The 13,852-nt window shown below is 39.5% G+C and overlaps 1 protein-coding gene across 3 annotated transcripts in view; it reads left to right on the top strand.

The window, feature by feature from the left end:
• PURG (purine rich element binding protein G) overlaps positions 1 to 13,852 on the top strand; it is a 40,500-nt gene that overhangs the window by 959 nt on the left and 25,689 nt on the right. For 2 of the 3 annotated variants that reach the window (XR_006290124.1, XR_006290125.1), the window contains exon 2: positions 1,107 to 2,179. Coding sequence is in view for 1 of the 3 variants with exons in the window: in XM_037896632.2 (XP_037752560.1) it covers positions 1,120 to 2,127 (1,008 nt within the window). In the remaining 2 variants the exon portion in view is untranslated. Of the gene's footprint in view, positions 1 to 1,106 lie in introns of all 3 variants that reach the window. The other variant, XM_037896632.2, reaches the window with a different exon arrangement.

Raw genomic sequence — 13,852 nt, 5'->3', positions numbered from 1 at the left:
GCACGGAAGTGGGGGTTCAGTGGGGGGCTGCAGCGTGGGGGAGGGGGCACGGAAGTGGGGGCTGCAGCATGGGGGTGCAGCGTGGGGGAGGGGGCACGGAAGTGGGGGCTGCAGCATGGGGGTGCAGCGTGGGGGAGGGGGCACGGAAGTGGGGGCTGCAGCATGGGGGTGCAGCGTGGGGGAGGGGGCACGGAAGTGGGGGCTGCAGCATGGGGGAGGGGGCACGGAAGTGGGGGTTCAGTGGGGGCAGCAGCGTGGGGGAGGGGGCACAGAAGTGGGGGTTCAGTGGGGGCAGCAGCGTGGGGGAGGGGGCTCGGAAGTGGGGGTTCAGTGGGGGGCAGCAGCGTGGGGGAGGGGGCTCGGAAGTGGGGGTTCAGTGGGGGGTGCAGAGTGAGGGGGCACAGAAGTGGGGGTTCAGTGGGGGCTGCAGCATGGGGGAGGGGGTATGGAAGTGGGGGTTTAGTGAGGGGGCTGCAGCTTGGGGGGAGGAGTAGTCATGGGAAGTAGGGAGTCACTGGGGGGCTGCAGCTGAGGGAGGGAGGTTACTGGAGGGGCTGGTCTTCCATACCATGGCTTTTGGGTGGTTGGGGTCATCACTGGGAGAAATGGGGGTTTACCAGGGGCTGCATTCAGGGACAAACTAGAGGGCAGTAGAGCGGCAGGCTGTGGGGGATTACAGAGGACTGTGTGGCAGTAGAGTGGGGCTATGCCGGTGCCACCGAGTCTCCTGGGGAATCCCCCAGTTCTGGGGGCTGTAATAGAGGAGATTAGTGGCACTATGGGGGACAGTTATTGGGGGGAGCATGACAGAAATGGGGCTATGGGGATGATTATCAGGGGTGGGGGATTGTGGGGGAGGGTAGTAGTGATGGGGGCTGTGATGGGATGGTTATTGGAGAAGTTTGAGGGTGGCACATAAAGTGGAAGGATAGAAGCCGTCCCGGAGACTGGGATCTCTTCCCATGTTGCTGAGAGTCATGGTAGAAGACCAGGGTGCAAGCATCTTTGTGGGGAAAGTAACACTGAGCAGAGATATGTTAAGAAGCATCGCAGGTCCCGGACACAGATGTTATGGTCTGTGTCTGCTATATATTTGTTATTTCCAGCTGACTGGTAAAGATGGAGAGAGGGAGAGGAGGAGGAGGAAGGAGTGTGGGGGGCTCTGGCCTGCACAGAAGCATTTACTCCCAGTCTCAACAACAGTATCAGTATCCTGCCTCTTCTCAAGGGGGCTGCATGGAGATCCAGGAGCTAGCCTCCAAAAGGGTGGACATCCAGAAAAAGCGATTTTATCTGGATGTGAAGCAAAGTTCCCGAGGCCGCTTCCTGAAGATAGCCGAGGTCTGGATAGGAAGAGGCAGGCAGGAAAATATCAGGAAAAGCAAACTGACTCTCTCCTTGTCTGTGGCTGCTGAGCTGAAGGATTATCTGGGAGATTTCATAGAGCACTATGCCCATTTGGGCCTCAAAGGCAGCCATAGTCATAGACATGAACACAGTAATGGCAAAGAGCAAGATTTGAGAAGGCGGCAACAGCATCATCTGCCTTCACCTCCAGCATCTGTTGAATCAGAAGAGCATCCTCACAGTGTCCTGAAAACTGAGTATATAGAAAGAGACAACAGGAAGTATTATCTAGACCTGAAGGAGAATCAACGTGGGCGTTTCTTAAGGATTAGACAAACCATGATTAGAGGACCGGGTATGATAGGTTATTTTGGCCACAATTTGGGACAGGAACAGACTATTGTCCTTCCAGCCCAAGGAATGATTGAATTCAGGGATGCTTTGGTCCAGCTAATTGAAGAATATGGGGAGGGAGATATAGAAGAACGAAGAGGTGGGGGTGATGAGCCCCTCGAACTCCCAGAAGGGACTTCCTTCAGGGTGGACAACAAGCGGTTCTACTTTGATGTGGGATCTAACAGGTATGGCATTTTTTTGAAGGTAAGTGAGGTGAGACCACCTTACCGTAACACCATCACTGTCCCGTACAAAGCGTGGACAAGGTTTGGGGAAAACTTTATCAAGTACGAAGAAGAAATGAGGAGAATTTACAACAGCCATAAAGAGAAAAGAATGGATGTCACAGGTGACAGTGGTGAAGAGCAAGAGGGTCTGGAATAGAGTGCATTGAACTGGTCATCAGGCAAAACAGAAGAACCTAAATTGGCTAGAGGTAATTGGAATATTTTGTAGTTTGAAGAAGTTGCCCCTCATTTTATGTAAGTCTTTTTCCTGTTGTTAGTGATAACTCAAGTATATAATACGTCTGAAGTCTGGTTATGTTAAATGACATATTCTTAGGGAAATATTAGCCTCCCAAATCTAAATGAATCAGCTGTTCCAAGTGTTGAAGACTGTGAAAGTATGCGTATCAGCACAAAAATCTGACATTCTGACCTTTAAATAGTCTAGGTTAGGCTTGTGTTGCACTCAAACATGATACAAAAAAGCCAGACGTACCTTATGATGAAAAGTATTGGTTTCTGCTTATGACAGGTTTTCCAGAATTGAATATTGTCCATGCTGAGTTAAAATCTGAAAAGCGTAACTACAGGTCATTTACCACAAAAATTGACTTTGTATGCATTTTATCTACTTGTATGAGGAAAGGTAGAAATTTTAAATCAGTGTTCGCTAGTTACTGAATTTTAAGCAATGTTCTTTATGGGTAAAATCTCGATAGCAGGTCAAGCCTTTATAAAGGATTGTCAAAGAGTGGAATATTAATTTCTTAGCTTAATAATTCTGTGGTAACCAAATAATTCGAGTGCCACAGAAAAGCAAAGCTGTGTTTGAATTGTGATGGGTTATCCCAAATTAATGAAAATAATCCATTCTTCATCTACACATTACATCATGTAACGTTGAGGATTTTTTAATGTGTTCTCAAAATTTCAAAAACTATTTTTATATTGTTGGTGGTTTGGGGGGCTCTAGCAAGGAGCTGGGAAGTGGGCATTTTGGTGGCTGAATGATTGTTGCAAGTGGGTTTCCAGGGTTTTCTTCCAATTGTATGAGTAACGTACTTGGTGTGATGTTAAAAGTATGAGGATAACTTCTGGTTTTGTCCTTCTACTTTGAGGAAAAATCTTTGGGAGATTTTGGTGCACCACTTAATTGGTATAAAAATGCTACTCTAATTTCATACTTATTGGTAGTGCATTTACAATACTATGGCTAAAGCTGTGTCAGCATTTCCAGTATAAATTTATTATTTTTATAAATTTTAGTATTCCAAGATAATATCTATGCCCCCACCTCCATCACTCCTTCCCCACCATGTTAAAACTGGGGCCATGATCCTGCAATTTGATTCATGTGGGCAGACTGTTAGGCCTGCGTGAAGTCCCCTTGAAGACTATAGAGCTACAACTTCCCCCAGGTTCCTGCCTTGAAATCCAAATACTCCGCCTGGAGGGGAAATGTGTAGCATTATCTGTTCAGGAGGGTTGAGTTAGAAAGGGGACGTAGAATATTCTAAATGCTTTTGGATCTCAAAGCAAAAACCGATTTATTTTTATGAAGAAATTTGTCAGCATTTAGGGGCCAGTTCATCTCTCATTAAATCAATGAGAGTTGGATTGGGCTATAAATCCCTTGCTTAGAGACTCCATTTTGCCTACCTTTTTTATGTGTTTTTTTTTTAAGTGCTACTGTATACATACAGAAATTTATCACCACCCAAATCATGTTTTTAATCAAGTAGTTGAGTGTGCATGAGGGCCAGCTATCTTTTAATCCAAACAGTAAATTTTAATCTGTTTAAACACACTTATCTGCAACCAAAATTGTCCCCAGTCTTAATTTTAATCTGCCTGCACGCTTAAAGGCCACACTAAATTCAAACACCTTATCATGTCTCTGATCTGATACCCCATTAGTAATATCAAGAAGGACTGTATGTGGGGATTAAGCGAATAATCTGGCCTTTAGTTTGGGTGATAAAAATGATGAAACTACAAAAAAGCTTGCACCAAAGTCACCAAAGAACTATTAGGAACATGTTACGCCTGTGACAGAAAAGAACAGATGTAAAGAAGTTAATTTCACTGTTTTAGGTGATTCCCTTAGAGTTAACAACCAGTTGGCCTAGTGTCAAAAAAAATACCATAAACTAATCACTAATGTATTGATTGCTGTTTCAGATATTTTCTAATCCAAAGCAAAATTTTCTTATTTGGTCACTTGAATGCTAATGGGCCGTTTGGGCCATGACCAAGCAATTGAAGGTTATAACCTTAGTCCTAGGGCTAAACGTTCCAGTTGGATAGTGAAGTACTAAAAAAGAAAAAAAAGTTTTTAAGAAGTAACAAATCATAGTAAAATAACAATTTATACTATTGTTGGCTTGATAGCAGAATATTCATGAGTGAATCATCAATGCCTAAGTTACCATCTCACTAATTGCTGCTGTCCATCACAGTGCCTAAAGTAATGATGAACTTGTCAAAGCTTCCAGCAATCTGGGGTTATGAATGTAAGAACTTTTTATGCTCACTTCTCTCCTTGTGCCCCATCTTCACATGGATTTTTCCCTCTACACTCAGCATCTTCCAGTCTAAAATAATGTTTGCACCACTCGATATTAAAAGCTCATTTGTTGGAATTATTCCTACGTAATATGTGCAATGCAGGTAATCTTGCATTCCATGTGTTCCTTCGCTCTTAATGGAAAAAAATATTTTAATTGTGCGAGTAATTAGTAATTTAAAAAATACATTTCCTTCACAAAAAGAAAAGGAGTACTTGTGGCACCTTAGAGACTAACCAATTTATTTGAGCATAAGCTTTCGTGAGCTACTGCTCATTTCATCGGATGCAGGTTTTAAAAAACAAACAGGTGCAAAGTGGCATTGTTATTGCTATCAAGTTGCCATTTTGGAGAATTAGAGCCAGACTACGTCTTAGCTATTGAAAGTGCTCCAGTGAAGATGTAGACCGGTATCAGTTTGCATCACTGCTTCTTAATTAGGTTTCCAGTATTTATTAATTGGCCTTCAGAAATGCATTGATGTATTGTAACTGTTACCCCAGGAAGTCAGTATCTGCTGGCTGTTGAACAAGCTCAATGCTCAGCTCTGATACACAGGTAAGTGTTGCCTTGTGTTTTGTAAAATCAGCTAATGCACTTACTCTCACATGGTGATACGCACCTGAGTATCTGGGACTACACTTGAGCCAGCCATCTACAGTTAAAGCACTGACTACTGGTTTTCCATAGAAATGTAAAGCACTGATGTTTGCAAATATTATGATCCAAGCATAACACTAACAAACACAAAATATAGCAATGCAAACTTAAAATGCTTACATTTGGAAACGGGTTCCTCATTATTTTTGGCAGTGTGTTCCCAGCTTTTGAGAGCAGCAGTATTATGCTGCTTATGTGCAGAAAGGCCCATTAGAACACAAAGGAATATTGAATTCCCAGTGCATTCTAAATAGATTGTCATTCTTTAAGCCCTAAAACTGCCTGACCCTTAAACTTGAGAAAAACACAAGCTTGTTTGCACTAAAGAGCATGGCCAAAAACAATTCTAAGAGGACAGGGTGAAAAGCATCAGTCTGAATCTCTTGAATTAATAGGTTCTCATGAGAGAATTTTACATTAAAACCCTCACCTCTGTTTTAAAGCTGTGTGGTGCAGGCAGAAAGTCTGTCAGTTCTATAATTAAATAATAATGCACTTTATATTTTGTAAATAACAGAAGCACATTTCTGCTATTAGCTTTGTAGGATGTGCTTCAGTAATAGCCTAAATCTGTAAGGGGTGGTCTCCTGCATGCACGTCTGTCAGAGCTCTGTTGTAATCACTTGATCCAGTTCCATTGTTATGGTAGAGAAAGCAGGAGCTATTAAAAATCCTTTAAAAACCACAAGTCTGATTTTCCTCTCCCCCACCCCCGAGGTAGCACCCACAAATCCCATTAATTTTATTTGGAGTTGTGGGTGCTCAGCATCTCTGAAAAATCAGCCTCCAAACATTTTGTAATGAATGTATAGATATGTTTTGTATTCATAATCTTTATAGAGCTGGGTTCAGTAACTCCATCTCACTTAGCTTTCTGTGACACTTTGCTGTCACAGAAGCCCTCATAATCCCAGAAATGTTGATTTGGAGTAGTGAGGGGGATTGGGTGGGCTTCTGTGGTATTGAAACTAGCCAGTTTGTATTGACTCCAGCCATAGCGTATAAACTTTCTTTCTTGTTAAAGTACAAATTTTATAGTATGTTGTTGGTTGTAATAGTGCTATGAGAGAGTTGGAAAGTTACCTGCACTAGAATGGTAAGGTTCACCACCATGCCACTGTGTAGGACATCTCACCAACTGTGACCAAATAGACTGTTATGTTCTCTGAATTTCATGAAGTTTGACAAAAAAAAAATTCTTGATTAGGGACTTTCAGAAGCAGCAACATTTACTCCTGCATCTAAGAGAGTGGGGAAACTATTTTAATGCAACAAAACTTGAAAATTCTGTAAACTGCATCTCAAATGCAAATACATGTTTAATACAAATATCAGTGATATGTGTGTACTTTATCCAGAAAGAAACTTTGCTTCAATGTATTAGCAATCTACTCTTTATCATAAGTGCTTCATATGTGTATTTAATATGTATAAATCCAATATGTGTATATTGTAAATCCACAGTAGCTCAAAGTGAAATAATATATTTATCTGAAGTGCACAGTTTAAAAAAACTTAAAAATCAGTTTCTGCCTGGAACACAGTTTGGTTAAATGTGTTATTTCACTGAGAGCTGTTACATATATTATTTATTGCATCCCTTTTAAGATTTCTGCATTTAAATGTTTTGATGTATTATTTATTTAGAGTTTGGTGGAGAAGGGGATGGTATATGACTCTCAGTAGAGCTGAAGGAAAAATAGGAGAAAAAAAAAACTTATTTCAAGGTGTCTCATGTGAAATAAGTAGTCTTAGGCTTTACTGGCAGCTTTGTATGCAGGTTTACTGTTAGCTGCCATAGTGTTTCAAATCTGTCTTTAAATCCCCAAATGCTCCAAATCTTTAGGTAGGATAAATGTAAAATCCCAAATACACTGCTAGAAGAGTTTAGAACTGGTTTGTTTGTATAAAGCTCAAACAAAATTACCAAAAACAATTTTAATATACTTTTTCTGCTAAATGTATTTTAGTCAAATGGCTGCATCCTTTTTCTTCAGTGACCTATTAAAATGACTTAAACTCTATGGGGAGGAGAATTAAGAGAACTGTTGCTTGCTTGACCGACAACCCTTTTAACCAAAATTGTAGTAATTTTGTGCAGTGGAAATGCATTTATTTTGTTGGTTGGTTTTACTGTACAGGGTTTTCACAGTGTGGAAAACGAGTTAGTAAGCAGGCTATAGTCCCATTGCAACGGTACATATATATGTTTCCTGTAAATACAATATATGTGGAATCTACAAAATAAGTCCTAAAAAAACTATACATCTTGCATTTTATTTTCTATGCTATTTCCTCTAAGGTGAAAATATCTTAATCCTTCTGTGTCATGGCTTTTAAAAATCACTTTGTCTTTCCTATATGATTTTTAATAATTCAGATTTGGAACATTTTCTTTAGTTATATGAATGAAAAAGTACACTACATTTAAAATGCCAGCCACAAACAACTTGAGGTATTTTCTTATACATGCCTGCTGTCAACAGAAATCCTAGAATGAATTACAGCAAAGTACTTATGGATCAAGTATATGTGTGCATGTATTTGTAATAGTGTACATGTCAAATACATGGATAGGCATATTCACAATTTTAAATACAAATGAAGTTCTAGTCCTGCAACTTTTGCTGAAGCTGACATAATCCCAATGCAAGTAGTCACATGACTAAAGATTGCAGAATAGGGTCCATAACATAATTATTTTTGATGGTAGCTCTTTTGCTTTTAAGTTTTGTCCCATATCCTGATCCCATTGAGGCAGATGGGAATTTTTCTAGTGACTTCAGTGGGAACAGGATTGGGCCAATTTCTGAATACCGTCCTTATGTGCAGCTGGGTACTACAGTGTCAAAAAGTTATATTTGAATTTGGAGACCTTAATCTGCAGTTATAGTTGTACTGCATATTCTCAATTCAGTAATGGATATAGCTATTTTACATTATTGATACTATCCAAGGAAGTCTCTTGTGTTGACCCATTGTCCTTTTGCTTTCATCTGGAATCATTAAAATTTTATTGTACTGCTACAAAAAATGAAAAGTAAGCAAGTATGATTATCGGACGGTAGCATAAGATTTATTCATTAGATTTTGTTTGTTTGTTTATAGAACCAAAACCTACATCTGACTACTATTTTTGTAAAGGTTATTGATTTCTCTTTACATGGCAAATGCTTGCAGTTCATTATTATGTTAGTAGTCTATTAGCACTATTAAATCCTAGTTTCTGACTTTGTTTATAATATAAAATCTTGCATAATGATGGCAGAATTTGTGGAGTCACAGAATAAAAGCATCCATGTTAAGAGACAAGGCATTCCTGGAATCAGGTATTTTGAAATATTAAAAACAGGCTTTTAGCCCAGCTGTTTTTAAAAAAAAAAAAAAATACAAATCTGTGGAAGCTCTAAATGTTGGTGACAGCCTATTAAATATTGTGGGATTAATAACTCTCACTATAACAAAGTGCTTTTCATGAAAATCTTATCACACCTGAGATCTGTGTACCACCTGTATTTATACATATACAGGAAAGTAGTATTTTCAAAATATCAAGACCTAGCAAACTTTTATCACTGGAGTTTATGGGTTGCCAAGTTTGGTTGGACGTATTCCTGGAGGTTTCATCACATGACATAATGAGACCCCAGGACAATCCTGGAGGGTTGACAACCCTGCTGGAGTTCCATTGTTTGTTATCCTGAAGTTCCATCTTTTGGCATAACTCGAACACTTAACAAGTAAAATTTTTGGTAAACTACAAAAACTGTTAAATTAAACATAATGTAGCTGAAAGGTTATGTTTCTGATAGAATTCTACTTAATGAAATGGTGCAGCTTCTGGAATAGAATGAAATAGCCAGCTGAACGAATAACGATGGAGACATCCTGGCCCTAATGAAGTCAATGGGAGTTTTTGCCACTGATATCAGTGGGGCCAGGATTTTACCCAGAATCAACAATTTGAGGTTCAAATACCGTCTAGTTAATGGGCATAACAAAGGTCATCAGTGCCCAGCTGAGGCAAACATTTAGCCATGGAGTCAAGTAACATTGAAAGCATTTTCTTATCTTGTGCTATGCATCATGTTTAGGGTATCATAGTTTCTTTATGTAAGAGGATGTGCCTGGCTGAGTTCATAAGAGGTTCTAAATTAAATCAGTGTTTTAAAAAATGCTAAAAAAAGCCTCAGCATCAATAACAGCTGGTTTTCTAAGAATATCAAAGCATCAGTTTGAAGCATTGAGAACACTTTGATGTAAACACAGCATTTCAGTGGTTAATACAATTAAATAGTTGTACCAAGCACTGTTTAATAATTTTAAGCATATGGCCAAAGCCTGGCATGTGTTTTAATTTGTTAGAATCAAGACTTTTTTACAGTAAGTTTATTTCTTACCTTTTCAGCCCTTTCTTGTCTGTTGTATGATACACATTCTTATTCCTTTTTCCTGTTTGACAGGCTTCTTTCTGATGGAAACTGGGAGTTGTGAAATCACCCTAGAAAGATGCCCCTTTAAGCTTTTGCAAATACATCGGTTTTAAAAATGTATCAGACCTCTCCTACATTGCCTGTATTTAATATTAAACTCAGAAAATCATGCAGCTCATGTATTTGGGTTGTTAATTTAAGTACTGCCAATTAAATTGGCTTCTTAATCACTGGGTGAAATTCACCCAGTGGGTAGAGGGATGTTTCATGGCATAAGTATGTGAATTTCAACCTGTGCGCCATATGGATCACAAACAAGATAATTTTTAAATGGATAGATTCGTCCAAGAGAGGAAGAGAAGTGTATATCAGTTACTCTAAGACTTCTGACTTTGAAGCTTTCCACCCCTCTACCCCCGCCCCCATAACATTTATAAAATACACAAACACACCAGAGGGGGGCAGGGAAAGAGTGTGTGTGAGATTGGGAGGGCAGGATGTTAACAATATGTCAGTATTCAATAGTATGCTAAAAAGTCTAGCAAGTAGATTTTTTTTAATTAAATTAGGTATGTTCGTACATATTGCAAATAGCAAGCTTTGCTTTAATATGAAAACATTTAATTAATGCAAAAAATGTATTTACACTCAGAATGGTGGGACAACAGGATCTCTATAACTGATTGATTAAAATATCAAGCAATATATGGACTCAGTATTTGGGGTCAACCTTAAACCCACACAAATACTCCTCAAGTTACATTCTTAATACATTCTGTTGGAGAGGAGCAGAGGGGGACAGGAACAGAAGCGGCCTGCTGGGGAATGGGAGGGGTAGGAGAAGAAGGATCAGTGACCACTAGACCACACTCTCTCTTAAACTTGGAATTTGAACCCAGCATTCCTGAGTCTTAGCATTCTTCTATCATTAAACAGTTATATAACCCATTGCAAAGTGTGTGTCTCATTCCCCTCTAATGCTGTAGTCCACATAGAGGATAACAGCCTACTACTGCTGCCAGTTACTCCATTAGCCCAAGTGGTGAAGGTCTGTGTGATGGATTTAAAAGTCCCAGCCCTGCTACTGACCCAAGCTGGGGGGGTCAATAAGGTTCCAAAAGATGGAATTTGTTGGTTATTTAAAAAAAAAAATTAGGCAATTCCATTTTTAAAAAGATCTACGTTACAAGAATGTTAAGAGTGCAAAATCAAGTACTCAAAAGTTAAGAAATGCCAGAATTAAGGTTGCACATGCTAGTTGGTACTCTTGTGTGTTTACATTTTAATTACATGATCATATACATTTGTTTCAATTGGACCCCTGCTTCATTCAGTGCACAAGATGGACTGTGAACAGGGAATGAATCAGGGTTTTGCAGTGAAGGAGAATGTTGTCTGTAGGACCAATGCCTCATTTGTTGCAGAAGTTGGAAGATGTGTAGTGAGTGAGGCAGAGGATTTCAGGAAGAAAAAGGATGGTCTTATGGTTAAGCCCTGGAGGATTGGTGTCTATCCCTGCCTCTGCCAGAGAGTTTCTGTGCGATTCTGTGTAAGTCACTTATGCTAAACTTTTCACAGGTGGTCCTTAACTGTGTTCACCATTCTCAGGGTGCCCACTGAGAGACACCTGGGGCCTGATTTGTGGAAGTGCTGAGCACTGCTGCAACTGAGGTCAATGGGACTTGTATTCTGAACATATAAAGTGCTATAACATTTACATCTTCTGAAACATTAATAAGAATCTCAAGTTGGATACTTAAAATTAATGAACACCTGACAATTTTGGCTTTATTCTGTCTGTGTCTCAATTATCCTTTCGTAAAATGGGAAAAAAAATCTTCCTGCCTCACAGAGGTGTTGTGAAGATAAATTCATTAATGTTTGCAGAGTACTCAGATACTACTGTGATAAGTGCCAGGGAAAATTCCAAGAGGAATTTATTAATTCTGTATTCATTGCAGGGTTAGAATGTATGCAATAAATTAGGTGTGGAGTCATACATGGAATGATGAGTATAAAAACAATAGCTACCTCATTTCCAGAGCATGCTGTGCACTGAATGAAGAAGAGCTTCTTTGGGGGGAAAATAGTCTGAGATTATGAATTAAAGACTGCATTCTACTGACTGTGCACAAGAGGGCTGAGTTAAGGTTGCTCAGGCTACCTTAATTCTGGTATTTCCTAGATTTTGAGCACTTGACTGTTCAACATTAATGTTCTTTTAACTGCCAATTTTATTCTGAGGAATACAAACCTCAGCCAGAAAATGGTGCTTTTTAACAGTGTAGATCTCTTAACATAACTTAATAGGACAAAGAAAAGGCACTTCTCTAGCCTAAGGGTGTTCCCTGGCTGAATTTCAAAGACCTGCTGCAAACAATGGAGGTGTGAGAACCTCTCAAAAAAGGTGACGAGAATCTCTTATAATGGAAGGTGTTAGGCAAGCTAATTATATGGGTCCAGCTTCTTTTATTATAATGCACAAAGAAGGTTGTAGTTTTCCTAGCTGTTTCTCCTCCCCATGCTTTTCAGACATGAAGTATTTAATTTACCATGCTGTCTTACGGGTGTCGAAATGTTTTCACTTAACCCCATTTTTAACTATTTGAAGCTCATACAGATTGTGCCAGCATTCGTGAGCTCAAGCTACATTGCCATGTTATCTGTATGCTCTCCTCCTCAAACAGTGAAAGTCTTGTGTGAACCAGGAGTATTTCATGTGGTGAAAAAATTTATTCCTGTACATCAGCCTTTCCAAATTCCACTAATGAAGGACATGGCAATGATCTGACTGCAGAAATAATTAGGTTGGATAAACTGTATTTTCAAGACATCACAGAATTTCTCCAGCATATAAAGGAAGGTAGAGGGTAAAATGTTTGTGTCAATGCAATTTCTAGGGAGAATGTAAAGATTTGTGTGAGGATTTTTTTTTTAAATCTAGACCTCCTCATGTATGCCAAAACCTTCTAGATTATTTAGACTGAGGAGTAAACTATACAGTAATTTAGTAATCTGAAGGGCAAAAAAGGTTCATACTTGGGCAAGATGGTGGCTGCAACTCTTGAGTTTTCATGCAGGTTTGGAAGAAGCTAATACTGCTGTTGAAAAGATTAGCCTGTTGTTTTCTTGTCTCAGCTGGCTTTTGTTGACAGACTTGCTTGCTGGCTAGAAGCAGGTTGCTTGTAGGTGTTAAATCTTAGAGGTCACAAGATGTTGGATTATCACCCTTTTGTGGCCAGGCCTGGGGATGGAGAAATCACAGGCTTTCTTGTCGAGAGTGGTGGCATCACATTGCCCATAATCTAGAAGCAACAATTGCACATTTTCCCCCTCATTTTTAATGATGATGGCCTGGCTAGCTTCTCCCCATATACCTACTCTTCAGGAATTCATTGGCAACTTGTAATGGGGCACTTCCCCTCTCGTGTTACTTGCATCATCCATTGGTTTTTGGTTAGATCAGTTTTATGAAGTGAAGAATCTCCCCATTTCAGTTAACTGTTGGCCTGAAAATTCTGCAAGGTCAGTAGAGCTGCCAATGTGTGGCCAATCAATGACTCGGCAGAGCCACAAACTCTTCCCTTGAATCTGCACCATTAAGGTCATGGGGAGCTTTGCCATTGATTTCAATGGGCATAGGAGCCAAGCCCATTCTGAGATACAGACAGACTGAGTCCATTCGCATCAGCTGTTCTTGGTCATGAGATCCACCAAGATCCTTTTTTAGTACCATCTTGCAAAAATGTATTTAAAATTTTTCAAAAATAACTAAGAAAAATACAAAGCTAGTATAAAAGTTAAAACTGAAGCATTCACTTCTGAGACCCCCAGCTTGCATTCACCCCGAAACAAATTTCAGACTTCTCTAGTTTCACAGCTGCTGGTCTTAAGAGAAAAAAGTTCCCAAGCAGACAACATTAGCTAATTCAGCTCTTCCATGTTCTGCTGGTATGATCTATAGAAACAGTATAAAAATAAACATAAAAATAGTCATCCCAACTTAATAAAAGCCTTGCTTTAAGACAAAGGGAAAAAGCTGCGGTCTTGGACCCTAAATATTCACAATTTTAGGTTCAGTTTTTATGTAGGTGTATTAGGTCTGCATACTGTGTGTTCATGGTCTATCTTACTATGGTTTCATTTTGCAGCATGTTTCATGTGTAACCCAGAATAGCCAGCAGTTGATTGAAAAACATGGTTGTGTGGGGGTGGTTATGCC

This window comes from Chelonia mydas, chromosome 4 (assembly GCF_015237465.2).
Source record: "Chelonia mydas isolate rCheMyd1 chromosome 4, rCheMyd1.pri.v2, whole genome shotgun sequence".
Classification (NCBI taxonomy): domain Eukaryota; kingdom Metazoa; phylum Chordata; order Testudines; family Cheloniidae; genus Chelonia; species Chelonia mydas.
The sequence above is the reverse complement of the archived record's forward strand: the minus strand, read 5'-3'. Positions and strand labels throughout refer to the sequence as shown.